Here is a 27,456-nt window from a genome sequence, read left to right on the forward strand (position 1 = left end):
TCACCGGCCTCGGTAACAGCACGCTGTCGGAACGGTGCGCGGCCGTGCGGGACGTCCATGTCACGCTACTCCACTTCCAACCCGCTTTTCTGGATTGTCTTTCCACCACCGTGTTTAACACGTGCATTTATCGCCCTAAAGGTGTAACTAAGATGAAATGTGCGCAGCTGCGTCCGCGGCATCGTTAAACTTTTCCCCGACCCCTTCCGTCCTCGCTTGGATCCTCAAGTTGCCAGTCCACCCCAATGGGACCTTTTCCTTTTGAGTAAGTGTTCCGCATGCTATCAGGTTTTATGCACTCTTATCTTAACCCGCCATAGGTATCGACCACCCAATAATATTAGTCACGCTGAAAACGACCACTTATCTATTTTTCATATGGTTGTTCTTTTGCCCTATATCATCGTGGGATAATGGTTAGTATTGCTTAAGAGCTTTACGCTATAAGAAAACGTTTTAAAAATATTAAATGGATTACAAGCAGCGCTATAGCAGCATCGAAGCTGGCGAGATTGAACTTCATTTTGTTTGTATTGGACATCAGTAAAAGTGCAAAAGTGCAATAGTATGGCTTGACCAGTTTTGGGTACGAGATACTAAGCCACTTTCTGAGGAGAATAAAGGAACAAGGCTTATTTCTCCAACATTGGATATATAGTATTTATTTACACCACTGACGAATCTCGGGCACCCATCCTGTTCTTGCGGGAAAAATAAAGACATAATTAGGAGTACTCAAACAGAATAATACTACTTTAAAGACATAATACAGACACAATGAAGAATAATCTAACAGAATAATAATACTCCAAAGACATAATACTGAGTACTGTAATAGAAAGTCAAACTATATAATTTTCTTGGAGCTTGAACCTAACTAACAGAATTAGTAAGCTCTTGAATTTTGATAATAATATTTCGGCCTATGTTACACTACTTACAGTGGCCGCATGCAGCTTATCGTAAAAAAATGAAACAGTGAAACAAAAATATAGCATAAAAAAGATGATGCAAAATGTTTAATGCGTCTCCTAGAAGAGCACAAAGTAATGCATTTAAGCTTTATTTCGCAGTAAAATGGCCAAAGCATACGCAGTTTCTAAGCTCTCAGCACGGTGCGATGCGGGCTGTCAGAAAATGAGTGATTGCTCAGTTTACCACTTTTATTCATGCTTCTAGTAAGAAGTCACTTAGTCACTCAGCACCGATTCCAAGACTATACAGTTTCTTCAACCGAAGAAATAAGCATAAAAGTAGTTCTGAGTGTGTTTCTGTCTTTAGTGCATGATAGCCGGACTAAGCGTTCTCCCGAACTACCGTAAAGTGCTTCGCGCTGTAAAAATGTGCGTTACGTTAACAAGTGCCACGTCAGGAAGCTTATGCCTGTTTTTATAAACCGGCATTATCACGCTTGAATTCCGTATTTTGACGAGGCACGTCCGCTTACAGCGGAATGTAGGGCACTTTCAGTGTGCCGAGCTGGTTTTCTTCAGAAAACTCAACCACTGTTGGGAGGGGAATCGGTGCGCGCTCTTTGTGTAGAGTAAACGTGGATGGTGGTGAGCAACTTAACGATCATGGTGGAGGGGAGATCATCTGCAGTTATGAAGTAACAAAAAGCTTGCACTAAGTCGCGCAAGTCATGAAGCGCAGCGAAGCCGCATGATTTCTTACTATGTGAGCAGTGAAGGACAGATCACCGGGAATTTGTAGAAGTTTTAAATTGTTTATTTACATGTTCTAGTGCTGTCCTAGTTGTATTCATAGTCATATTCGTTTATATCATCGTGTTCCTTCAAGGCAGCCATTATAGGCAATTTCCTCGCCATTGTAGAATCGGCGGTTGCTGCCAGGCACGCTCTCACGAACGCTCGGCATTTTCTTAGTATTTTTGCGCGTCACGCGCTACGCGCCACACATTACGGCCAGCTATAACAGCTCCGCCGTTAAAATAACTCCGCTTTTGTTGAAAAATATTAGGCACATGACGAGTAGCAGAGTGCGAATAGTTGTCCCAAACGTTTCCACAGGTTCTGCAACATGGTTTGGTCTTGAGCGAAACTCCTTTGAAATTTATATCAAAGCTGGGATTCGTAGACACTCACACATAAAAAAACAAAAACAAAAAAAAGAAACAAAACAAAACAAAACAAAAGAAATTTCTGAGCAGCGCTGAAACGCCCGCTACATGGGCGAAGGAAGTGTTCGTGGGACGGAATTGTTGGAAACTTTTTAAGTGAGCAGAAATAGCCCTGACTGCAACTTTCTAAGGCGATGGAAGCGAAAAGCAAAAACATTCGTGTGTACGAGATTTAGGCGCACGTTAAAAACCCCCGGTGGTCAAAATGAATCCGGAGCCCTCCACTACGGCGCGCCTCGTCGCTTGGGTTGCGTCGGTGCGTTAAACCCTACAATCAAATCAAATCAACTCTCTAAGGCAGGGTTCTCAAACACGCGGCCCGCGGGCCACCCTTCAATTGCGGCCCGCGGCCCTCTCATGAGTGTCTTGGTTCATTTGTTTTTTGTTTTTTTAGCGAATGCGTGAGTGCGCGCCCTGCTTGTGTAGCCAAGGACGCAGATGGCCAGAGACTGCTCGAGAACGCGTGGATATCGTCTTTCACGGCTTCGCGTTACGAGAGTGTACACCCCTCTATTCCGGGGACCCCTCAATTTGGGCGCTGTTAAGTCGGGTGCATAATGGTCGCAAGCAACTGCGACTTGTGAATCGAGCACTCTAGAGTGCGCACAGGGCTGGGCGAGCATAGGCTGCGGAGAAACTGCCCGCGGGGGGCTGCACGTCACTAATGAGAAGACGGCGCTTTGACCGGAGTTTTCCGGGCTTCCGCGAAAGCGCGAAGGTTTCCGGGCGTTGTGTTGTGTTTGTGGATATTTGCTTTCCTGTTCGAATTTGTGTCAAACACTTTTACTGCGCTGCAGCTGTGGCGAAAAGGGTGCAGCCACACGTCTGACTCTAGGTTTGGGCTCCAAAGTGCACCCACATGCGCTTAGGCGCGTGTCGAAGCGTTATTTATGGCCTGGGAGAGAGCGAAATCGCGCGGCTGAGGAAAATACTGCACATTGCACTTCGAAACTGTGCCCTTCCAGACATCAAACGCCCCATATCTGTGCGCGTGCACTAAATTGAGACGTCAAACTAAGCGCCTATCCTCCGACTCGCAAGCTGTTGACAGCCCTGTGGAAGGTATACCGGCGCCCTTAGTCAATCATGATAGAGCGCACTACATAATTGTGCTCCTACGTGCCTGTCGCCTCCGTAAATGTAACAGGTGTCTTTTTGACCTTTTTGTTTGGACGATCTGCAAACAGCGAAGCTCTCTGCTGTGGAAGTCTAGCGAGCCACAATATCGTTGTCCAAGCTGTCTGCAAAACGCAAAGTGGAAGACGAGAAGAAATGCTTTCAGGAGCGATGGGAACTTTCTTATTTCTTCACGGAATCAAGAGGCAAGGTGTTGTGCCTAGTCTGCCACCAGACTGTGGCTTTGCCGAAGGAGTACAATGTTCGACGCCCCTTCATGTCTTGCCATCATGAGAAGTATGGTGCTCTAACTGGCAACGTTCGCGAGCACACCGTGACTCAACTGAAGGCGGCGTTGGGAAAGCAGCAAAACCTGTTTAAAAAGGCGGCCAAAGCAAGCGACGAAATGGTAAAGGCAAGCTTCGTCATTTCTGAGCTTATCGCCAAATCATCCAAGCCTTTCACTGAAGGCCTGTTAGTTAAGCAGTGCCTGTCCGTCGGAGTCACTGATGCTACGTGTCCCAGCATGAAAAAGACATTCGAGAAAATAAGCCTATCTCCAAACGCAGTCGCCCAGAGAATAACCGAGATCACTGAAGACATTGAAGAAGGATTAGTCAACCGATGCCGCGATTTTGAAGCATTCTTTATTGTGGTTGACAAAAGCACTGACATTACAGAAAAAGCACAATGTGCTATTTTTGTAAGGGGTGTAGACAAAAACCTGAAAGTCACTGAGGAACTCCTCGACCTAATCCCAATGAAAAGCACGACCACAGGGGCGGATATTCTTTCTGTTCTCGAAAGAGTGGTCGAACACGCTGGACTACCATGGGAAAAGTAGGTTTGTTTGGCTACAGACGGTGCAATATCAATGGTGGGATGCAAGAGCGGGCTTGTTGGTCGATTGCGGACGAAACTCGCTGCACTCGGAATCACCAATCAGTTTACCGCGGTTCACTGCATTTTGCACCAAGAAGCACTGTGCGGCAAGTATCTGCAAATGAAGAGCGTCTTGGAAATCGTGCTCAGCGCAGTGAACTTCATCCGGTCAAGAGCTCTTAACCACCGCCAATTTGTATCTCTTTTAGAAGCGGTTGGCAGCGAATATGGTGAAATTTTGTACCATACAGAGGTGCGATGGCTGAGTCGTGGAAGAGTGCTGAAACGATTTTTTGATCTCCGAGAGGAAATTGACGCGTTCATGAAGAGCAAGAACAGGGCCATTGTTGAGCTGTTAGACGAAACGAAGCTTCACTCCCTTGCGTTCCTAAGTGATATCACTGATCATTTGAGCTGCCTCAACGTTAAACTTCAGGGAAAAAACAAATTGATCACGAAAATGCATGACGACATTCAGGCCTTTCAATCCAAATTGCAGCTTTGGGAAAGACAGATGAGAATTCAGAAGTTTGATCATTTTCTAACCTTGAAGTGCTGGAGAACGTGCATGAGCAATCCTGTCTGTGATAACTTCGCTGACCTCCTCCATGATCTCCAAAGAGAATTCCAAGGACGCTTCCAAGACATCACCAGCCTCGCCGATGAATTCCGGATTTTTTCGTTGCCATTTTCGGTGCCGGTGGATGACGCAGCGCCCGAGTTACAGATGAAACTTCTTGAGCTACCAGCTAACACTCCGTTGAAGCAGATATTTCAGGACGTGGCTGTACCCGACTGCTACAAGTTTCTTGACGATGCAAGTTTCCCGGCGCTTCGTCAGCAGGCTGCAAGGATTTATTGATTGATTGTGGGGTTTAACGCGCCGACGCAACGCAGGCGATGAGGCGCGCCGTAGTGGAGGGCTCCGGATTAATTTTAACCACCTGGGGATCTTTAACGTGCGCCGAAATCTCGTACACACGGGCGTTTTTGCTTTTCGCCTCCATCAGAAAAGCGGCCGCCGCGGCCGGGAATCGAACCCGCGACCTCGTGCTCAGCAGCGCAACGCCTTAGCCACTGAGCCACCGCGGCGGGTAGGCTGCAAGGATCATTGCCATGTTCGGAAGCACCTACTTGTGCGAACACCTGTTTTCCTTGCTGAAGGTGAACAAGTCAGCTCTGCGATCGAGGATGACTGATGGGCACCTGCGATCGACCAGGAGGATCGTTTCCGCGCAAGAAGTTCATGTGGACATTTATTCTCTAGTCGCAGCTAAGCGTTGCCAGGCATCAAGCCAGCATGTTTAGAACAATAGCAGCTACATTGAGCTTCGCATGGAATACTGTTTTGTGACTTTCATAAATGATACAGGCAATATTTTCTCGTCAATTACTATCAGTAACGCTTATTATAGTAAGATACACAGACGCAGCTTCCCTGAAGCCTTTCTTTGTGAGGCACGCAATGCGGTCACCCCATGTTGAAGCATAATCGTGGAACAAATATCTGATATTTCAGAATCGGCGTCCACATTTTAGTCATTCTGGAAATTGGTATAGATATGTGTCTCGAATCCTGACGCCCAGTTCCATTCCGGAATGGCAGCGTTATTTGACATTTTGTTAACCCTCCCCTCTCTCCCCTTCGTTCAAACCTTCTTCGTTCTCCTGGCCCTTGCAGGACTAAAATTCGTGACTGCGGCCCACTCACTGATGTGAGTTTGAGACCCCTGCTTTAAGGCAACTCTCTACCTTCTCACATAGAAGAAGATTTTGAAGAAAGAAAGATGCTGACAGCTAGTATAATATACATAAACATTGCTAAACACCCGTCAGTTCTTTCTCGTCCTTACGCCCTCCTCTCGCCCCGCTCAAAAAAAGAAAGGAATGAGGCGTGGTGAATGCAAGCCACGTTAAAAGTAATTTTCCAACTCGCCACATACTTTTTTCAGGAATGCGCTTGCGTTTACCCCTCTCTCCCTATTTTTTTTTCGTTAAAGATAACTTCTTCTTCTCGTGGCTAAACATGGTGAAGTAGTCGTTAGAAGAACGGTTAATAAACGACGACAAACTGGCGCTGTTTATTAACTCTCCCTGGTCCGTCTACTTCGGGCTGTGTAGCCATAAATGCTTGCCAATTAACTCGAGTAGCATTTCGGTTTGTTCTCCTTCTCCATCATCTCTTGTTTATAAGCAGCGTCTTAATTTTTGAACTGCATGACTACGTAGCGCCTATTTATTTTTTTTCTTGTTATTCTTTATAATGAAAGCATTATCTCCCGGTGCGTCCCGACATTCAAACAGGCGGGAGGGGGGGGGGGGAATTTGGATTTCTGTTTGTTTCAGAACGTGTACCCTTTGCGCCAGTTTTACGTTGTGTCGTAGTTCGTGTTTCCGGGCCTCTGACAACAAAAAAAAACAAAAAAAAAAACACCAACGACACCGCTTCGCTTGTTTTTGCGCCACGTCTGCGTCGTCTACCTTCAGCCAAACAGGGCTCGCTCGAAAAGCACGCTTCGAAAAGGGCCAAACTAAGGATTCCGTTGCAGGTACGAATTAGGTTGGGTAGAACTTCGCTTGCATCGCCCGTTTTATATTTTTTCAGACCGCAAATTTCAGACCATAGGCATTTTACTGACGTCGATAAGCGATGAACGGTATCATGTGTGTGCTGCTTCTCCCTGGATCGGAAGCAACCCGCATGTGAAGGAAGTTCCAGAAAAAAAGGGGGCAAAACAGTGAAGAGCAACCGTATTACTATATCGAGGAGCATTAAGAGTGTGCGGGTAGCAGACAAATAAAAAAGAAACAAGGAGAGATAAGGGGCATGGGTCTTCTACATCGATTATATATCAGAGCTTCCGCCTGTGAATCGATTATATTTCAAAATTTCAGCCCTGGAACACCTCAGCCCAAGCGATATGAGCACAAACAATTACAAAACAAAAATAAAGTATAAGACGGAGGCACGCAACAACCGTGGCCAACCCTAATAATAGAAGGTGCAACAATAGCGCGGTATGTATCAGAATTTTTAATACCGGCCCCGCGCAACCTCTGCCTACCGGGAAATGATTTTATCGATCCTGGGAAGGCACAGCGAAGCCGTTCTTGGCTGCGTTCGTGTTGTTGTTTGTTTACTTTCCATATCAGAGTTTTCTTTCGCAAAGGTCATGTGTACTTGGAAAAATATTTCCTTTTTACTTCATCTCTTCCTTTTCATATCTTTAAGGCAGTTGCAAGCAGTTAGCGCAATAAAGTTTGGCGTAAATTGTCGTTCTCTTGCTGCAACAAAGGACTTGCCAGAGCTTTGTCTCGGGGCGAAACGTTCGTTTTTAAGCAAGTTGAGTTGAAATATACTAACGATGGCAATTCGGCTACTTTACAGAGCTCTACATAAATGTATGTAGATTGCCTTTTCGTGATGGATTAGAGAGAAATTTGCGCCCAGAAAAAAAATCAGCGTAGTTCAGTAGCCGGGATTCCCTTCCATGGAACACGGCCGATTTGTTGTTCCGCATTAGTTTCTCTATGTCCTTATCCCGAAAAAAAAATCTTACTAAAATTCGGCGGTGTAAAGCTCGTCGAAATGGCCCAATTGCACTGGTAATGTGAACTGTATGTTTCTTAATGCGGTAGACTCCCGTTAAGACGAACTCGAAGGGACCAAAGTTGGTCGTGTTGTAAGAAATTCTCCTTAAGTGGAGGTTTTTTGCATTGCGGACGTTACAAGGGAGCAAAATGTTCGTCACGACAGCGACAGAGGCACGCGAGAAAAACATAAAAAAAATAAAAGTTTACTGACGTTTCAGGAAGAGGACCTCTTTTCTTCCGAGCACTCTTCAGGAAGTCCTTTTTTTGAGGAAGTCCTCTTCCTGATACGTAAGTTTTCGTGCGTCTCTGTCTTTACTTACGTTAATTTGTCGCGCTATGTGTGAGTTTTTATGTTTCCGACTATACATATATATATATATATATATATATATATATATATATATATATATATATATATATATATATATATATATATATATATATATATATATATATATATATATATATATATATATATATATATATATATATATATATATATATATATATATATATATATATATATATATATATATATATATATATATATATATATATATATATATAGCGAATCAGAAAATGGGAAATGAAATGAGGGGCTCAGTGAAATAAGACAGAAAATAAGGGTTGGCAGTCAAGAAAACCTCGGAAAGCAAAGGGGAGGTTGTGGTGGGTCATAGAAACAGATGAAGAATGTTTTGAGTCAGAAAGAAAGTGGTGAAAAAATGCCCGCCGGGTGGGATCCGAACCCACGACCTCCAGAATACTGGACTGGTGCGATAACCACTACGCTACCGGCGGGGCTACTTCCCCACCACTTTCTCTGGTATTTATGTTAAGGTAGTTTTTGTTTCCTGTACTGGGGGGCGGTAGCCAGCGCCACTCGGACTACTCGGGGTGAAGGCGACTTTCTTTTTAACCCCCGGGTCGTGACTCTAGTGTCTACGACATGTCGAGAGTGGTCGACCAGTGTTGAGCCCTCTTAAGCTACCTTTGTCACCAAGACTGCCAGAAGATAGGCCCTCGCTAAGCATGTAGCGAATCAGAAAATGGGAAATGAGGGGCTCAGTGAAATAAGACATTAAATAAGGGTTGGCAGTCAAGAAAACCTCGGAAAGCAAAGGGGAGGTTGTGGTGGGTCATAGAAACAGATGAAGAATGTTTTGAGTCAGAAAGAAAGTGGTGAAAAAATGCCCGCCGGGTGGGATCCGAACCCACGACCTCCAGAATACTGGACTGGTGCGATAACCACTACGCTACCGGCGGGGCTACTTCCCCACCACTTTCTCTGGTATTTATGTTAAGGTAGTTTTTGTTTCCTGTACTGGGGGGCGGTAGCCAGCGCCACTCGGACTACTCGGGGTGAAGGCGACTTTCTTTTTAACCCCCGGGTCGTGACTCTAGTGTCAACGACATGTCGAGAGTGGTCGACCAGTGTTGAGCCCTCTTAAGCTACCTTTGTCACCAAGACTGCCAGAAGATAGGCCCTCGCTAAGCATGTAGCGAATCAGAAAATGGGAAATGAGGGGCTCAGTGAAATAAGACATTAAATAAGGGTTGGCAGTCAAGAAAACCTCGGAAAGCAAAGGGGAGGTTGTGGTGGGTCATAGAAACAGATGAAGAATTTTTTGAATCAGAAAGCAAGTGGTGAAAAAATGCCCGCCAGGTGGGATCCGAACCCACGACCTCCAGAATACCGGTCTGGTGCGATAACCACTACGCTACCGGCGGGGCTACTTCCCCACCACTTTCTCGGGTATTTCTGTTAAGGTATTTTTTGTTTCCTGTACTGGGGGGCGGTAGCCAGCGCCACTATGTATATATATATATATATATATATATATATATATATATATATATATATATATATATATATATATATATATATATATTGATTGATTGATTGTGGGGTTTAACGCGCCGACGCAACGCAGGTGATGAGGCGCGCCGTAGTGGAGGGCTCCGGATTAATTTTGACCACCTGAGGATCTTTAACGTGCGCCGAAATCTCGTACACACGGGCGTTTTTGCTTTTTTGCCTCCATCAGAAAAGCAGCCGCCACGGCATATATATATATATATATATATATATATATATATATATATATATACATTCGCCTTCTTCGTCTTTCGTACGCTTGCGTGCGAGTGTCTGTGCGAATGTGTGTGTGCCTGCGTGCAAGCGCACCAAATGATTGTTACCAATCGTCACAACTCATTGAAAATTGTTTTTTGTCTTCCATCAGGTCCAAGTTTTCTCGGACATCCTTCCCAGCAGCCGTAGTGCCCTCCTTCTGCGACTCCGTTGTTGCCAGCCAATAACTTCCTGCACAGGATCATTCAAGCCGACAGGAACAAGTTTCCCCTTAAACAGAATCGGTGTCACAGAGTAATTATTGATTAAATAAAGGAGGCACGAACGACATTTGCGTGAATGTAGAAATCGGTGTAATTCGTGTGAACGTACTCAATTAACAAGCTGAAAATTGCGTGATAGTCGAGCCAGAAGCCTGAGGATATATTATGGGGCATCACCTTGTCGCCTGCGCACTTGTAGACAATGCGTGAACAGTCAGTTTAAAGCCCGTGCTTCTCACTTACGCCTAGTTATCATTCGTCTCAGTGCGTCAATGTGCGTTCTCACCTCCAACAGCATTTTCGTTGAAGAGTCGCTGCCAGTGTACACGTGACCTTTGGTGGTGGTCGCATCTTACGACCTTGAATCCTGGTCTAGACTTCTTCTGGGACAGCGAGAGCTGTGAGTGCGTGGTGTTGGAGTCATAGAAGTCACCATGTCTCCGACAGACAGCGCATTGCTAGACGTTTTGTCGTCGACTGTCAACGCCAACGGGACGTTGCCTAGCGTGTCTCTGTCGTCGGAGGATCCCGTGGCGTCGCCCGTCTCGATCACGACGCTGGCGTCCCTGTTCGCCGTCATCGGCGCCTCGGGCGTGCTGGGCAACGCCTTTGTGGTGTGCGCCGTGCTGGGGGACCGCGATATGCGGGGCTCAGTGACTAACCTCTTCATCCTCAACTTGGCGCTCAGCGACCTCACGATTATGTTGGCCTGCGTGCCGGACATTGTCCTCTTCATACGCAACCGCGGCTGGGAGCTGAGCCTCGGCCTCTGCAAGGCGCTGCGATTCCTCGAGGTCATGGCACTCTACGCCTCCGTCATGACTCTGGTCAGCGTGTGCGTGGAGCGGTGAGTTTGAAATTTTTGTCGCGGAACTTTTTCTCGTCCCGTACCACGGACCGTTTGCTCTCTAACATATGCCGAAAAAAGTTGTGCACTGAGGTTTTTTACTTTGTTAAGAATTATACGCGGCTCCTTTTAATTGCTTTACTGCGCCTTTTGTAAACTTTCTATTGCAGCTTCACTTCACACGCCTTAAGTCTTCTTCTTGCGTTAGGTATTGTTTATAGCCCGTGCATATCAGTGGAGATTCGATCTGCTGTCAAAACCTCGTGACCTTCCCCCACCCCCCCTTTTCCCCCGAAATGTTGGTTCATTTGGATCGGTGGTATGTGCCCTGGACTGGCATGGCGCTGAAGCGTAAAATTTAGCCTATATAGGCAGTCAGCAGTGCCGTAACTGTATGTATACCACTTGCAGCAACAGCTGTCTATTAACGCAACAATTTTTAAAGGAATGATCGTAGGTTTCGCTTACATCATACATTTTATCGCACTGCTGTCTGTGACGTCACAAATTGTATATGGTTAAATGGGATTTACCAAGCTTTCCTAAGCGTTTGTTGTCGAAAATACAGCAGTATACAGTTACACGTATATGTAAGAGACAGGCATCTGAGAGCCTCCGGTTAACCACGTACGGGTTAAGCGGATACGAAACTTAAGGAAGTAAACAGTGTAAAATCGGATAACTCGCTACCACCTGTGGCAGGCTTTTTTCTATGTTGATTTCTGTCGAATGTTTCGCCTTGTGTACATGAACAACGAAATGTTTGTGTGCGTTAGCATGAGAGCTGTCGTCTCTACTTAATGCCGGCGTACATAGGCACACTCGTATGTTAAACAGCCAACGGAAGAAATCATAGGCCGGCCGCCAAAATTACATATCCGCCTTCTGAAGAATTCGCTTGGCACGGCGATTCTCTACACCATCTCTTAGAAGGTCGCACGCAAGGAAGTGCATGTTAATCCGGGGCGGGGCTCGACCACCATTCGCTTGGTTGACTGTGAATATTGTGACGTGCTCTTTTACATCGCGCAAAAAAACAAAACAAAAAAAAAACAGAAAGGAAACAAAGGAGAGAAAAGACGGCTTTAGTCATATTTTTAAACTGGCGAGCCACTATCTTTCGCCGAACAAGATTCCAAACAGCTGCCAAAGATGTGATCTTCCGTTAAAACAAAACAAGAAGAGTGTTCACTTTTAGGGTGGAGTTAGCCACTTTTTTTATCCAAAAAAAAAAGGGAAAAACGGCCGTTGTGTCGTTTCTGTGCGTAGACGCTTGTATCATTTGGGGAGTAATTTAAATAATCAGCTTGGCTCAGAACAGAGAGCATGCTCAAATCCACGACAAACCTCCGGAAAAGCTGGAGGGCGAATACATCTAGAGAGCGCTTCCTGGGATTCCAATTTCGAAGCCCCGCTCGGTTTTCAGTTTCTGCGGTATGCGCGTCAGCTTGTGAGCTTAGAGGAGGATATTGAAAGAAATCCTTCGGACAAGGACAATACCTTACGGTGAGAAAGAAGGGAGAACATTGATGAATGGATGGATTTATTTGCATTGAAATTGAGGGCTCTTGGCAAGGCACGGAAAACAGTGATACCTTAAGCCGTTAACAGCGCTTCCTGTATTATTGAGCTCCGGAAAGAAGGCCTTGATAGAAAGAATAGATTCGGGTAGACAAACAAGAACTTGGCTGTGTTTCATTCGATCTATTAGGCAAAAGAAACGAGGTTTGGGTTAAGAAAAAAAATGATCGAAAGAATAATAAAGGCTATTTCAACAAACGTGAAGCTATTTCAGGAAATCCCCGACGGAAGCTGAGATTGTACAACTGCAGGAGGGTTGCAAGCTGGGCTAGTTGGAATTGAGACATTCTTGGATAAAACCAGCGCGAATTCAGACGAAGACAGAAGGAAGTCCTTCGGAAGTCCGAGGTTTTCGATCCAGCGGCTGTCCTTGTGGTTACTTCCTTCTGTCTTCGTCTGAATTCGCGCTGGTTTTATCCAATATTGTACAACCCTCTAGTAGCCGCAAGAAGACGGTTTTTGAAATTAGCATTGCTGACAGGCCTTACAGGGTCGAGGTGGTGTGCATTTTGCAGGATAATTTAATGATTTTTTTCACCGCCCGTACACCTTTCTGTAAAAGTCCAGTCATACGACTACTCAGAAAAATGGGGAAACCATTTATGCCGTTATCGTTCGTCAACTTGACGCTTCTGGGGAAGGCGATCGATGAAAGGCATAAATACAAAACAGTGCGAGTTCAGTGGAAATGTATTAACTAAATTTAACACAGACGCCTAGAACAGCAGTAAGGATAGTGTTGAGATTGACTAAGAAACAGATGGGAGAAATTTTACACAAGATGCGGCGCCTAAAATAAGAAATTCATGAATATATAGATAATAAATTCAGCAGTCGCAAACCTCAGGCAGGAAATAGGGAAGTAGTTTGTAATTGTTTTGCATGCAAGCACACATTCTGACTTCGAAACAAAGTGGAGGTAAATATGTTCTCATGGTGGTACATGGACAGGCGACCTTTGGATTACGCATTCTCTGGACCTGAAAGCAAATTGACTGGACCTCCCTAGCCACACCAGCGCTACTAGCGTACTTTAACAGGTACCTCTGAACTTCACCTGGACCTTTAGAAAAGGAGCCGTTAGTTCTTTGGGTGGTGTAATTTCCACAACATTTCTAATATTGCGGCGATGCACGCTTTACGCAATGGAGGTCGCCGTGAGTTTGCGGTCGTTGGACTGCGTGGATCATATTAATAAGTGAAAGCAATTTATTACCACCCTTTGAGCATTTTTTGCAGAAAAAATGTTCTCTTTGCAAGAAATGGTAACGAAATTGGCTGGAAGTACCCCTCCCTGACTATTGGACCTCTTTCTGTATAGATGGTATTCAATGAAAAGTTTAGCTGTCAATTCCTTCGCTTGGCAACACTGGAAACGGCCACCGACATGGCCGAAGCGCCACGGACATGGCGGGCTTGTGCCACAGCACTCGCACGCCACAGAAGAAAAAAACACCTGCGTGCGTTATCTGCTCCGTTTCAACCCGATTCTCAACGGTGATGACAACAGAGATGTTATTAATCGCACTCACATTAAAGTCAATGCATTACTTTGCCGTCGGTGGGGTAGAGTTTAAAATGTCCAACACACATCATGTGCTTAGCACGGACAAGTACTGCCATCTCGCGGAGCCCGACGTAACCAGTGACGACGCACTAACATGGTTGCCTGAATGCGTGCCTCACCACTGAATAGAACCTATACCCTGCAGGTGGTATGCGCATTTGGCATAAATTAAAGAATTCTGAATTCTGAAGTGTAAAACTATGATCGGGAACGGGCAGGTTGATGCACACGGTGTGGGAAGGGGCAAATTTTGCTTGTAGTGCAGGCATGCGACATTCCGTTTCAAGAAATATGCCGAACTATCATTTTTGTATACCTCTAGCGCCACCTACTGGTTTGCTTTGAACTTAAACGATTGCCGAAACGGATGCGGAGTTGATCCTCCGCGGCCTACAGGTGAAGCATTTAGTTCTAAAGCGGTAGACTTTGTTTCAAGCCTGTCGCGATTCGGATTCGGAAGGTTTCTCTTTGTTACATAAAATGATTTTTTTACGCACATGTTTTTTCTGCACCAAGTCCGCATACCCCCCCCACCCGCAAATAAAGGTGGTCTGGTATCTCTTAGGGCACTTTAGTTAAATACGGAGGCAATTACCGCGCTTAACTGCTGCATTCCACGAAACAGGGATCAAATCGGGGGAACGTCTAAAGATGGGGCCTCTCGCGTGGTTCGTTGAGCACAGGTACGTGGCGATCGTGCACCCGATGCGGGCCCACCTGCTGTGCTGCCGCAAGCGCGTGCTGCTGGCGATCGCTGTGCTGTGGCCCCTGTCCGCCCTGCTGTCGGTGCCAAACCTCATCTACCACGAGATCCAGCATGCAAGGCCCGGATTCTCGCCCTGCGTGATGCACTTCCCCTCCTTCCATGCTTTTGTGCTCTTCAAGTACGCCGAGTTCCTGCTCTTCTACCTGGCCCCGCTCACTCTGCAGGTGGGTCGAAAAGCATTTGCACTGCTTATCTGCTGCTCCGATGTTATGGGAGGCGCGGATTCTCGCAATGCGAGGAAAAAGCTTCAGGTAGACCCGCGGATCTCAGGTTGGACATTTCAACACCTATCTGTAAGTATGCGTCTTCTTGGAAATCAATCAATCAATCAATCAATCAATCAATCAATCAATCAATCAATCAATCAATCAATCAATCAATCAATCAATCAATCAATCAATCAATCAATCAAAACTTAAGCCGGCGCTAGTGTTTACCGTCTATTAAAGTAATTTAAAGAGAGAGGAGGTTTGAGTAAGTTACAGGAATCATTTCAGGGAATGCTGTAATCCGGAACTAAAATCGAAGACATCCGCATAAGATTCATAAAGATTCATCAGGACAGTTTCAACTAGTGTCGAAATGTTCAAATCATGGCTGCCCAAGATGCCATGTAAACTTTTTTGGGTGCGCGACATGGTTGATTGTCTTTATTCAGTTGGGAAGCTCGTAGTCTAAGGGGGCAGGGATTGCCGGAAGGGGATAGTTCGGGGACATGCCCTCGTGCCGTCAGCCATGGATGCCACCTTGGGGGCTTTGTCAAGCTCGCCCTATAACAGACTGCTCTAACGAGAACGCTTTTTCTCGCATAGCGGCCCATTTCTCCGATCAAAAATGGTTCGTTATGGACTAATCGGAGGTGGGTATGTAGGCCAGTAGGGGCTTTCTATTTCTCGAGTAAGGCAGCTTCGCCCCTTCTGAAGCTAAAGCTCCCCTCATCACGTTGCCCTTTTTTTTTTTTTTTTTTTCAGAAACATCCCGAAGCAGGTTATATGACAATTTTTCGGTATAAAAACTCTAACATTACGCCTTCATCTACTGTTCGTTACTACGCTGTTCACAGTGAAATTGTGAACTTTGCAGAATCCCCGCCTGCTGTCAATACCTGGCCGCCTGCGGCAGGGAAACGGGCAGCCTAGTGTTTGACTCCTAGATTATGACTCTGGTCCTTCCACGTTTTATTCAGCTAATTATCTAGGAAGTATGCTCAAACGCAAATGAAAAACAGGCTTGTTTTGTTTCCTGCACTCCCTGGGCTGCGCCCCGGTCAACGCATATCATCACTAGAGCTCCGCTCGCTTGTCCATATTCACAAAGTGGACGCCTGATGAAGTTTTTTTTTCCCGAACACTAGTGGTAAAAGCTAAGGAAACGTGTCAAACGCAAAAGTTTGCGAAGGAAAGGAAAGAAATGACACAGACAACCTCCTGCTTCCAGCTATGATTCATGAAGCGGAACGCAAATTTATACAGCAACGTTTATATAAGCGGGCCTAGCACAGGAAAATCAGTCAAAGAGCCCCTAGCAGTCCCAAAACAACAAGAAAGCAAACGAAATTATGAATCATATGTTTAAGGAGACCTTTAACCTGAGGATGCAGAAACACGGTTGTCTTGGTTAGCCAGTGGGGAACTATCGGCGGTGAGGAGAGGTAATCGAGTTCCTTCCGGGGTCAGCTCAACGATGGTATGCTTATGCACGCGTCCTTCCTGGTTGTTGCGCTTGTTGCTTTGATTGTTGTTCTTCCCAAAAACAACGCATTCCTTGAGAGCAGGTGTACACGTGCAAATTGGACAGCATGCGCTAAGCCTCTCCAGCGTTGCACTGTCCGCGTTCGCTCGCGCAACGGAGCATTTGAATACCGGCATGCCTGGAAAGCCTAATTTCGGCCACATGATAGCGGAATAAAGTAGACCACATTTTTCACACACGGAACGAGCTTATGTATTGCATCTTGTTTTTTTAAGCTGGCAACGTTTCTTCTCATAGTTTTGAGAATACGCAGCCACACAGAACTGTGTTGTCATGTTGGAATTTCCTCCTCATTTATTAAAGCCCGTACGATACAGCGTGAACGTAGGCTTCGCTCCCCCGCCCCCTCATTTCTCTTGTCACCGTCGGCCTGACATCTCCCACGAGTCTATACGCCGCCACAGAACCGTCCGCTGGGGGTACCCTTATTTGCCGAGATGATCTGCCCGCACGTTCCTGCACATGTGTACAGGCTGCGTAGCCTTGCACATGCATATGTTGCACCAAACAATACTTATTTTTAAGTAAGGGCTTGCCTAGTGTCAGTTCTTCCCTTATCCCTCCCGCCCTACCCCTTTTTAAAGACGATAGTCTTTCCCTTCTTTTGCTAATTAAATGTAGAAATTTTAGTCTATCTGTCTTTCTGTCCGTCTGCGTGTCTGTCCCTCTATTCGGTCTTCCTGCCAAAAGTTGAAACAACTCGTCAAACAGAAGTATATATAGGAAAATCCGTTCCAAAAAATCAAATGCCCTTTTTTGAGAGAAAAATGGTTAGGTTAAAACGCGAAGCTTTCTCACATGAAATCCGCGACCAAGTCCAAAGTCCAAACTGCTTCGAGCGAGTCGGGTTGGCGCAATCGCATAGACGTCGGCTTCATAACGCGAGGGACCCAGGTTTGATTCCGACCACGGAAGCGTTATTTTCTTGAGGCGCCTTTAGTTTCAGAGTCATCCTCATCCTCCTCCTCCTCATCACCGTCGTCGTCGTCGTCGTCATCATCATCATCATCATCATGGGCCCTTTTTGGAAACCAATTGTGTAAAGTTGGCTTTCCTGTGGCGCACTTTGGTGTTACGATGTTACGATCTACGACGCAGGTGAGACATAGGAGCTGCCCTTTAAAGGAGCCATGAAGAGAAAATACAACTTCGTTTAATTTGAAAGAACTAGGATTCAGTATCTCACTCAGCTCCACTACAGCCACAAAATATGCTTTTTAACGAGAAAAAGCAAGAAACCTTGAAAAACAGCGCAAAAAACCCGGACGTGGAGAGGTTACACAGACACGAGCGCTGTATGCATACCCAACTAGCCCAAAGTCAAGCTTTATTGCGTTACATGTCGCGCTTCTTACACATCGCGCTTCTTTTCGTATGTTTTTTTCTCTATCCTGCAAAACCCATCTGCGTGTGTCACCCTCATCGTCCAAGCGACCTGCCGTGCACGTCTGCTGGCATTCGCCATCCGGAATAGGTGTCATGCATACCCAACTAGCCCAAAGTCAAGCTTTAAAAAGCAAGAAGTATTTGAAAACTTTCAAATTTTGCGCCACAGTGACGTGTTATGAGCAAGAATGACGTCATACGTGCCAACAATAAAACAGAATTTTTAGTGTGTAAACTGCACGTTAGTATTTAAGTGATGCGGTCAAATGGAACTACAGGCCCTATTACAGACGTCCAGTCATGTGTCGTCGCGACAGGTGAGTTAGGCGGCCGCCAATCGCACAAACAAGGTTCCGTGACGTCATAGAAAAGTTGCCGGAAATTGGCTATGGGGTCGCGACTGCTTCACACGTTTTCTTTAATATCTCCGTTATTTGTTCGAGGATTGCGATGATTGATTGATAGTAGGGTTTAACGCGCCGACGCAACAGAGGCGATGAGGCGTGCCGTAGTGTAGGGCTCCGGATTAATTCTGACCATCTGGCAATCTTTAACGTGAACCGAAATCTCGTACACACGGGCGTTTTTGCTTTTCGCCTCCATCATAAAAGCGGCCACCGCGGCCGGGAATCGAGCCCGCGACCTCGTGCTCAGCAGCGGTAAGCCTTAGCCACTGAGCCACCGCGGCGGGTAGATTGCGATGATATTGGTATCATTGTTATCGGGTTTAAGCAGCCTTTCTAATAAACCCAACTTGTATTTTGTCTTCATGGCTCCTTTAACAACTTCTAGTGATAGTCATACATGTCCCCATTATTTAACGCGAAGTAAACCTTAGACACATTTGAGGCAAATTAGAAGTGCTTAACCAACGGAATGAATAAAGACTTTATTGAATGCCTGCAACAGACACAGTGCGTTCACTGCGCCCGGAAGGAAAGAATACACAGTGGGGTGCTATTTAACATAGTAAGCGAATAAATTGGGTTACGATTACAATACTTTTTAATTCGAAATTTGAGTGCAGTGCGAACGGCAGTCCTCCCGGTGACGGCGCATAGCAGCTGCACCTCAGGAAGTAATCTCGTCATCAGCGAACACACGAAAGCGTGTGCTACTGTTGCGTTATCTCACAGCGCATCTCCACCGCCGAGCATGTATCGTGAGGCATTGCCGTACCGCACTCCCGCTCACACCTTCGTCCTTCTTTCCCCCTCCGCTTTCCTGCTTGCTCTATCTTGTCAATCTTCGGTGTCCTCGTCCTTCGCTCGGTTACAACGAGGCCGGCTGCGACGCGAAACTACAAGAACGGGCGCTTAAGAGCTGCACTCTAAAACAACACGTCCAAAATGACACAGAACGGTTCCAGCACGTGCCAGGTAAAAGTAAGCACAAACAAATTCGGCCACCTTCGCGATTGAGACGCGAAGACTGAATCCCCGTATGCATGGACTCGACGAGGGAGAGTTCAATCAAGAAAAACAGGTCTCTTTCGACTCGAACCAAGGTCCTGTCCATGGTTTCTTACCTTGGGACCTCCTCTTGTATACTTACATTATGTAATCGCACATTATTGCATTTTTGGAAATAAACTTTGAAACTTTGAACCTGCCATGTATAGGCAGACTGGGGTGAGTCGAACAGCCGTCGGGGCGAGCCCGTTCGACTCGGAGGCAGTCTCGCTCATCGGGCTGAGTCGACGGGCAGTAAAGAGCTGAACAGCTCCCTTTCTGGGAACCCCACCGGCCGCCTCGTTTCGATTCTTTGGATAGAATGCATATAAACGCGGAAAAGGTCGAGGTAAGCTGAACCCGTCGACTGCCCCCCCCCCCCCCCCCTCGTCGAGTCCATGTATCCGGCGCTTGAGGAAATAACGGAACAGGTGGTCTTTACTAGCTTTACCTTGTCTTTTAAGTGCGATGCACTTTATAAGCGACCCCAAACCATCCACCGCCGGCGGCGGCGGCGTCCGCAGCCCTGCTCTCCCTAGCAACGGCGCAGAGCGGAGAGGAGCGTCGGTAGCAACGGCGCAGTGACGTCACTCACCACGTGACGACACGCCCCTCACCGCTCCCTCGCGGCGCGGCGGTGTGCGCCGCGCGCATCCCTCTCCCTTCCCCGCGCCGTGACGTCACACACTCCACCCCTCTCCCCGGCAGCTGCCGTGCGCCGCTGCGTGTCACTTTCCCTCCCCGCGCCGTGACGTCACGCACCCGCACCTCCTCTCCCCTCGCTCGGCTGCAGCTGCCGTGCGACGCTGCGCGCGTCCCTCTCCCCTTGCGCTCGCCTCCTCTCTCAGCCACCTGGCTCGGTGCGCTCGGCGCGGCGTGCCCCCCTATATATGCAGCGATAAACTGCCAGACCTCCGTGGGTCGGTTCGCGCGCGCTCTCTCGCTACAGTCTCCTGCTCGCTCTGCTCCAGTTTAGACCGTTCGCTGGCTGGGCGCCTCTCAAGGCGATGTCAGAATTACTACGCCGTTTACTCTCGGCGCAAGAAATGCATTCGCACTTCCTCACGATTCCCTTCGGGGAGGTGGGGGCATTTTTCTTAGATCCGCTCATCTTATTGGTAGGTCGGACATTGATTCAGCTTAGCGCACGGCGGCTCTCTTAACTAAGAGAACACATGCACGTCAGAGCTTACGTCGTCACTAGGTGCAGCCAGTCCCCGACGCGTGCCTCCTTACCCGAAGTACTGCGCCACGACGCGCTCCCCTCCCGCATCCCCCCAAACGTGCTCGTTTGCTCCTTGCTTCCCCGCCACTTTTCGGCACACTTCTCGTGCTAACATTTTCGTCCTCTCCACTTTGGTTCACCCAGTTTTGAGCGCTGCCAGGCCCGGATGAGTCAAGCTTAAACAGCTCCGCTGTTGAAAGAACAGATCTCCCACTCGGGATGTTCTAGGCAGAACAAGTGACTGCAAAAAATTAAAACACTCGCGCTTTCCCAAAGGTGGAGTGCGAGCAGTGCGAAGGCGTGAAAAGTAAATAGCATTAAGCAAACTTCCGTTCAACTCATCACTAGAGGACGAAAATGCAATAGGAAGAGCGTCAGAGGTGGGAACGGAGAGCTGGGCAGAAGTTACGTGGCAGGCGTGGAAGAAGACAATCGCTTTCGACGACACTTGCAATGAAGAAAGCATACACTCGGCCAGTTTTTTTTTTTTTACTTTTGTGCTTTCTCGTATGTCGAGGTGTGCAAACTCGCTCGAAACCTGGCTTTAGTTACATATGTTTAGATAAGCCAAAAATTAATGCATCATTTGTTGAACGATGTGAAATGCCATGGCACCATTTACGCATTTACCTGATATGTCTGCATGGAAGATAGAAAAGCTCAGGAGAGGCCCTGACGCCACAACTACTTAAGCCGGAAACGGCATGTTTGGAGGTCGTCGTTTGTTGCATGTATTTTGCGCACACGTACCTCCTACTCCTAGTTCTGTCGCATTCCTGTCGTCTGCGTCTCCGCTTGGCGACCATTGGCTACTGACTGGGCCGCACAGTGACGTAGGGACTCCATGGGGCGGCCTTTGGCGCCGTTGCTAGGACGCTGTTGCCAGTGGCCTCTCATGAACGCAAAAAACAAAACAAAAAAAAAATTTGACTTCCTCCACAGTTCTCCCTATACACCGGTAGCCACCGGGGTCTCTCCTTAGCTTTCTTTCCACCATGTGGAGTCATTGATAAATGAAATGCAAACACGAAAATATGAACCAGAAAAAGCAAAATGGAAAAATACTGTTCGGTGGGGTCCAATAATGGCATGCTATTGGTATCTTAAGAAAGCCACGTATCCCAACTTTGTTTTTGTAACTGAGCTACGCATCATTTTTACTTGAATGAAAAGAAATCGCGCTATTTCTGTGTTCTGGTTCATATTTTCGCGTTCGCATTTCATTTGTTCATGACTGTACGTCTGCGACCAAAAGCATGTACACGGGAGAGTACGCGGCACTTACGAGCCTCTCTTTCTTTCTTGGACAGTGTGTGCTCTACACTATTGTGGGACTCCGGCTGTTCAGTGCCGAGTCTTTCCGTTCAATGGCACCCGCTGTAGGACGCGAGAAGTACGCCAGGTCGGTCAAAGCTCGCCGTGGAGTCATCAAGATGCTGGTTGCCGGAGTGGCCGTCTACTTCGTCAGCTTCTCGCCTCACCAGGTATGTACATTAATTTCGTGCGCACATTTGGGGTCAAACTAGAACAGAAACGAAGCAGAAACATAAATAATAATTATCCTTCCTCCTCTTTTAATCTGTATTGATTGATTAATTTCGAGGTTTAACGCGCCAACGCTACACAGGCGATGAGGCTCGCGTAGTGAAGGTCTCCGAATTAATTGTGACCACCTGGGAATCTTTTACGTGCGCCGAAATCTCGAACGCACAAGTGTTTCCGCTTTTATTCTCCATCAGAAAAGCAGCCGCCCAGACCGGGAATCAAACCGGCGTTCTTTGGATCTGTGCCTGGGGACAAGAAAATAACGGCTAGAGAACGACTATTGTATCGTTTCGCCAAAGCGATGAAACCGTGACGTCATGCACGCGACCTTTGAAAGAGGATTGTGCTTAACGCGCGAGATCATCTCCTTTTCACGCCCAGTGTGACATTAAAAAATTTAAACTCGCAAAGATATTATGGTCGCCAGCTTTATTTTTGCACCTGTTTTTTAGTCTATGCTTACCAAAACAGGCGCAGTAACGCACTCTTTCATCAGTGCGGAGGGACAGCCGGTTCCAGTAATAAGGCGCAGGGGCAACTTATATTGCCGTTCTTGACTTTAACGAGTGTAGATACAACAGCGCAAAAGTTGGCTTAGAGTACTGCAGAAGGGACACAAGGGACAGGGCTGGTAGCATACTAACCGGATGTTTCGCAAGAAACGAACGCTAGATCAAAATCCCATGGATTGCCGGTCCTACGTTTTGGACTGTTACATGCTCAGTATTTAGTTTACGAGCGATATAAGAAAATCTGCTCCGCCATGTTTTGCTCCATTCTAAGACTTCCCTATGCACTACACTGTAAGCATTATGGATATAACGAACTATACATATAACTATGGATATAACGAACGATATATACAGGGTCTCTGTCAGTTCACCAACTGTTCGGAAGACCTCCAAAGTGGGTCGGTATATAAATGACTACGTCTTCGGGACCTACAGATTGTGATCATGTGTCATTAAGTTTCGTTGTTGGGTGCTTGAATAATGAGATGTTTTTGCACAGTGTTATAGATAGCGGGAAATGGCACTGACATATAAACGGGGGGTGAAGTAAAACGAACGCACCTTCTCCTCCTCTGGATGTCTCATGTCTCTTGGAGTGACGGCAGAATGGATGGTGTCACTGACTCTACCTATACCATAACCCAAAAATATTTGTGTGGTCTCAAACTATTCAGTACGACGCTTCCATGTACGCTCGCGCTGCAAAGACCACGCCATCGTACAATACCTTTCAGGAAAAACATAAATGAACAAAACAGACGGAATGTTGAGTAGAGTACACCCACCAAGAGCACGCCTATGTTCTTGATTTTCACTTGTTAAATGTGTTGTCTTAGGTTCAATAAACCATTTTCTCCTCATTTCACGTTCGTCCGCCCTCTCCCTCCTTTTGAAACTAAATCCTGCTTGCGCCCTTTTGGCATTACATTAAGAAATTGGCCGGCACAATTCTTGGAAGGACTGATAAGAGGCAAAAGATCTCGTGAATGAAAGTACTTCTTAAGAACACGTGTGTTCGACGTGCCTGCGAATCTCAGCAGTCGGGGTTCACTGCACAGAACAGTTTTACAAGAAAGAATGCAGGGAATGCACATAATAAAACATATATTTTCAGTGTGGTACCAGACAAAGCAAGATTCTAAGATAAAGGCATTTCTAGGAAACACTGTGGCCTCAGAGCAAAAAAAAAAATTACAAAGAAGGTCAATGCATGTCTGCGGAGAATTTTCGCTGAAAGCGGCATCAAAGAACGGGAGACGGGAGGAGACAAAGTAGGAGAGGGATGAGTGGGTTCTTGAGCAGCACGCTTTCTGGAGACACCGGCAATCATGGCGAGGGACCTGCGAACGTGTGCAACAACACCCTGACTTTTCCCCTCACTTGTTTTCCTTCACACGCTGCAAAGAGACGCAAGCGCACAAACTGATGTTTGTATGCTTACAGCAGGAAGATGTTCGATCGCAATCGCTTCGCACTTGCGTAATCTCGACATTTCAGGGAGCTTTGGAAGCGATCGATCGACCACTTTCCACTTCGTTTCGAGCATTGAGAGGTTAGGGCAGGCTATAACAATAAAAAGTTGAATGACAACACAAGATTTGCTCCATGATGGTCTCACTTCTCTGAAGACATTAGCAATTGAGGTAAAGTGAATTATTTTTTTTAGGAGAGGAAACGGTCTCACACACTGCGTTATGCATTTAGATACTTATACACGTTACGTATGAAAAAGTCGGCAGCATAAAAAGAAAGCAACCCACACAAGCGGAGGGAACAAATACCTTGATCTAAAATTCGTATTAGAAAAAATCTCTCGTGAGTAGGCATCAACGCTAAAGTTTACTGGATCGTGTGGGTTGGATGAAATCAACGATAGCGGTAGGCTCACACTTCTGGGTGCACCCACAACGCACCTACCACAGGCGACTGTCGCAAGGTCAAATATTTATATATATTTCACTCAACAAAAAAATGTAAGGACAGTTGCGCTCATCACGCAGGCTACGTTGTGTTAACATTTCTAGCTGGGTAAAGGGTCTGATCTTTTTTTCGTGGCCCAGTGATGTGCTACAACGTGGCTAAAACGTTATACAACGTAGCTTACTAAAATGCGTCGAAATTGTACTCGCAAGCTTTGACGCATATGAAGAAATCGGTAATAGCCAGAGCCATGTTCACTAATTCTTCACTAGTACGGATTCTTGGGCAAGTTGGTGTGGCGATCTTGATGAATTCATAGCGCAAAAAGGACGAGGACATAGAGAGAACACACAACACAGCGCTAACTCCCAACTAATTTTATTTCACACAAACGTACAAATATGTATCCCCAGCCTACCCGCAATCACTTCCCATCGTCACAACGTTTCTGCGCATGGCTGCAACACGTCAGCATTGGCGGTGACGATGGGAAGTGATTGCGGGTAGGCTGGGGATACATATTTGTACGTTTGGGTGAAATAAAATTAGTTGGAAGTTAGCGCTGTGTTGTGTGTTCTCTCTATGTCCTCGTCCTTTTTGCGCTATGAATTCATCAAGATCACTAATTCTTGTTTTCTTTAAAAATAACTTTAGCGACCATGTAACCAGAAGGAGTCATTCACGCCGCGCTTAACTGAGGTTGTTGTGATGACACACGCACCAAATATTTCCCTCAAATCCCCTTCTCACCCCCGTGTAACTTCCCAGGCGCTGCTTCTGTACAACACGCTATCGGGCCGACGCTTCGAGGAGACGTGGACGTTCCTGATCATCGTCAACCTCATGGCCTACACGTCCTCGGCCTGCAACCCGCTGCTCTATAGCGTCTTCAGCCACAAGTTCCGCGCAAAGTTCCTCGCCATCGTCGGCTTCCGCAGGAGGCGAGCGGTCAGGGGCTCGGCCATGACGTCGTCCAACAAGAAGAGCGACACCAGGCGCTGGTCTTCGTCGCCAATCACACGCGGAGGCGTCGGCGGACAGTCCTGCAAGACCTCCTTCACACAGCTGTGACGTTTGCGCAGAGCGGCCCTCAGGGGGCCAGTGAAGCTGTGAATGAACGCGCGCAAAACGCGGTGGTGCCATAGGATGACAAGAAATGACTGGTGTACTGTTTGCCCAAGAGATTATGCCGGAAAAAAAGGGATTGCCGGCCGTTGTTGTGGGAACTGTGATGTCTGCGAGATTTCTTGAAAGTGCTCGCTTGCTCCAGACGTGACTGGAGGGGCGGAAAACCGATTTTTGTCGCGTATATATTCTCTAGCTCATATGAAGGCCAGCGTTTTATATAGCCCAGTAACCACATTTAATTTAGAAACAAACTGGCGGAAATAATTTTAATTTGGCAGCAAACTTTATAAAATCGGAATGGGGGAGGTTCGTAGTGTCGAAACTTGACGCTACAATACGTGTCCCGGTCCCGTGACCTGCAAACCTAGCAGCTACTGTAACTGCTTAAGCGTTTGTTCTCTTACTGAAAACCTTTTAACACAAGTATTCGTTTAAGTTTAAATTGTATATGTATTCTTAAACATTATTTTGAAAAATTTTAAGACACGCCGCCCGCCGCCACGGGTTGCTCTCAGTGTGGCTAACTGAGCCTCCATGCCCAGAATAAACGGCAGCGTTCAGTAGACGGACCCAGTGAAGGAGCTTTGACGAGTCTGCCTGAGTCAGTTGCGTTTTTTCTGGCAAAATATTCGATTTCAGTTTCCAAATACGTGAACGGCAGTTTTTTTTTTTTTTTTTTAAAGGACGCTCCTGGGGAGAATCGAACTTCCGACCTCCACAACGTGAAGCCAGATTGTACTTATCGTCCATACCAACCGATGGCACCTTCGCGCAAAAAAGAATGGTAAATAAAAAAAACTGACAAAGAAATAAGAAATCCTGCGATTCCCACTTTTTTTTAGCTGGGGAGAAGTTTTTAAATACCGCTTCTCATTTCGCATACAGATAAAAGTATGTTGCCGCGCTACTGTATGTCATGGTTGCCATCTTTATTTCTGGGAGGACACATACGGATCGTAGATCTAAAAATTTCAATTTAAGAATTTCTAGGGCGTTATCAGAAAACCCGTTTCTTGTTCAGCTGCCTTGAGTGGTGCCCTTTCATTTGGGATAGAGAATATATACTCGATAAAAATCGGTTGTCTGTCCCTTTAAAGCGACCTCGACGTTACTGGTACGAAAATTGTTGTCATACTCATCATGTTTGACGTGCCATCCTAACTGACGCACATACCATACTGCGAGCCGTTCCAGTGATTTGTGCCTGTTGTTAGCCGCTGTCAGTTCCAGATAACATGTCGGGAAATTGCAGGATTCTTGATCCATGCGAAGGCCCTGCTGTGAGACTAACAGTGAATTGTGTGTGGTGTCTGCGTGTGTCAGTTGCGGCTAACACGTCTGCAAATTGTCTATTCCTTCTGCGTTTGTAATACGTACACAATGTTATCGCTGTTGTTTCTGCCATCCGTCGCTGTGTAACATTCGTGTGTATTTTGTGCAAATGCCTGGACGTAAAATTGCATCGCGTGAATTTCTCAGACCATTCCGGCTGATCGAGTTTGTACTGTTTCGAGTGCTTTGTACGTGTTGTGAGAAGAATAAATTGCTCTATGATGTTTGTCGCTTGCAGGAAAGAAATTAGCGGAAGTATTTATTCGGTAAGGCTTTCGCGTCGTTACATTTTTGCTGTTTTTTTTTTTTTGCTTCGCAGTGCACAACATCGTCAATTCTGAGGTATCTGCGCTG

At 46.5% G+C, this 27,456-nt stretch overlaps 1 protein-coding gene and 2 non-coding genes across 3 annotated transcripts; 1 reads left to right on the forward strand and 2 right to left on the reverse strand.

The window, feature by feature from the left end:
* Window positions 1–27,456, forward strand: LOC144167706 (neuropeptide receptor 15-like). Its single transcript, XM_077696891.1, has 5 exons — window positions 1–265; window positions 9,979–10,937; window positions 14,769–15,015; window positions 21,976–22,149; window positions 25,411–27,456. Exons 2-5 carry the CDS (start codon window positions 10,525–10,527, stop codon window positions 25,711–25,713), a joined length of 1,137 nt encoding a protein of 378 aa, XP_077553017.1. The 5' UTR covers window positions 1–265; window positions 9,979–10,524; the 3' UTR covers window positions 25,714–27,456.
* On the reverse strand, window positions 8,461–8,533 carry Trnat-agu (transfer RNA threonine (anticodon AGU)). Its single transcript has one exon. It is a non-coding gene; the product is annotated as a tRNA-Thr (tRNA).
* Window positions 8,926–8,998, reverse strand: Trnat-agu (transfer RNA threonine (anticodon AGU)). Its single transcript has one exon. It is a non-coding gene; the product is annotated as a tRNA-Thr (tRNA).

The sequence above is a fragment of the Haemaphysalis longicornis genome, unplaced genomic scaffold (genome assembly GCF_048455015.1).
Source record: "Haemaphysalis longicornis isolate Haplotype H1 unplaced genomic scaffold, Haemaphysalis longicornis Haplotype H1 scaffold_2, whole genome shotgun sequence".
NCBI classification, from domain to species: Eukaryota; Metazoa; Arthropoda; class Arachnida; order Ixodida; family Ixodidae; genus Haemaphysalis; species Haemaphysalis longicornis.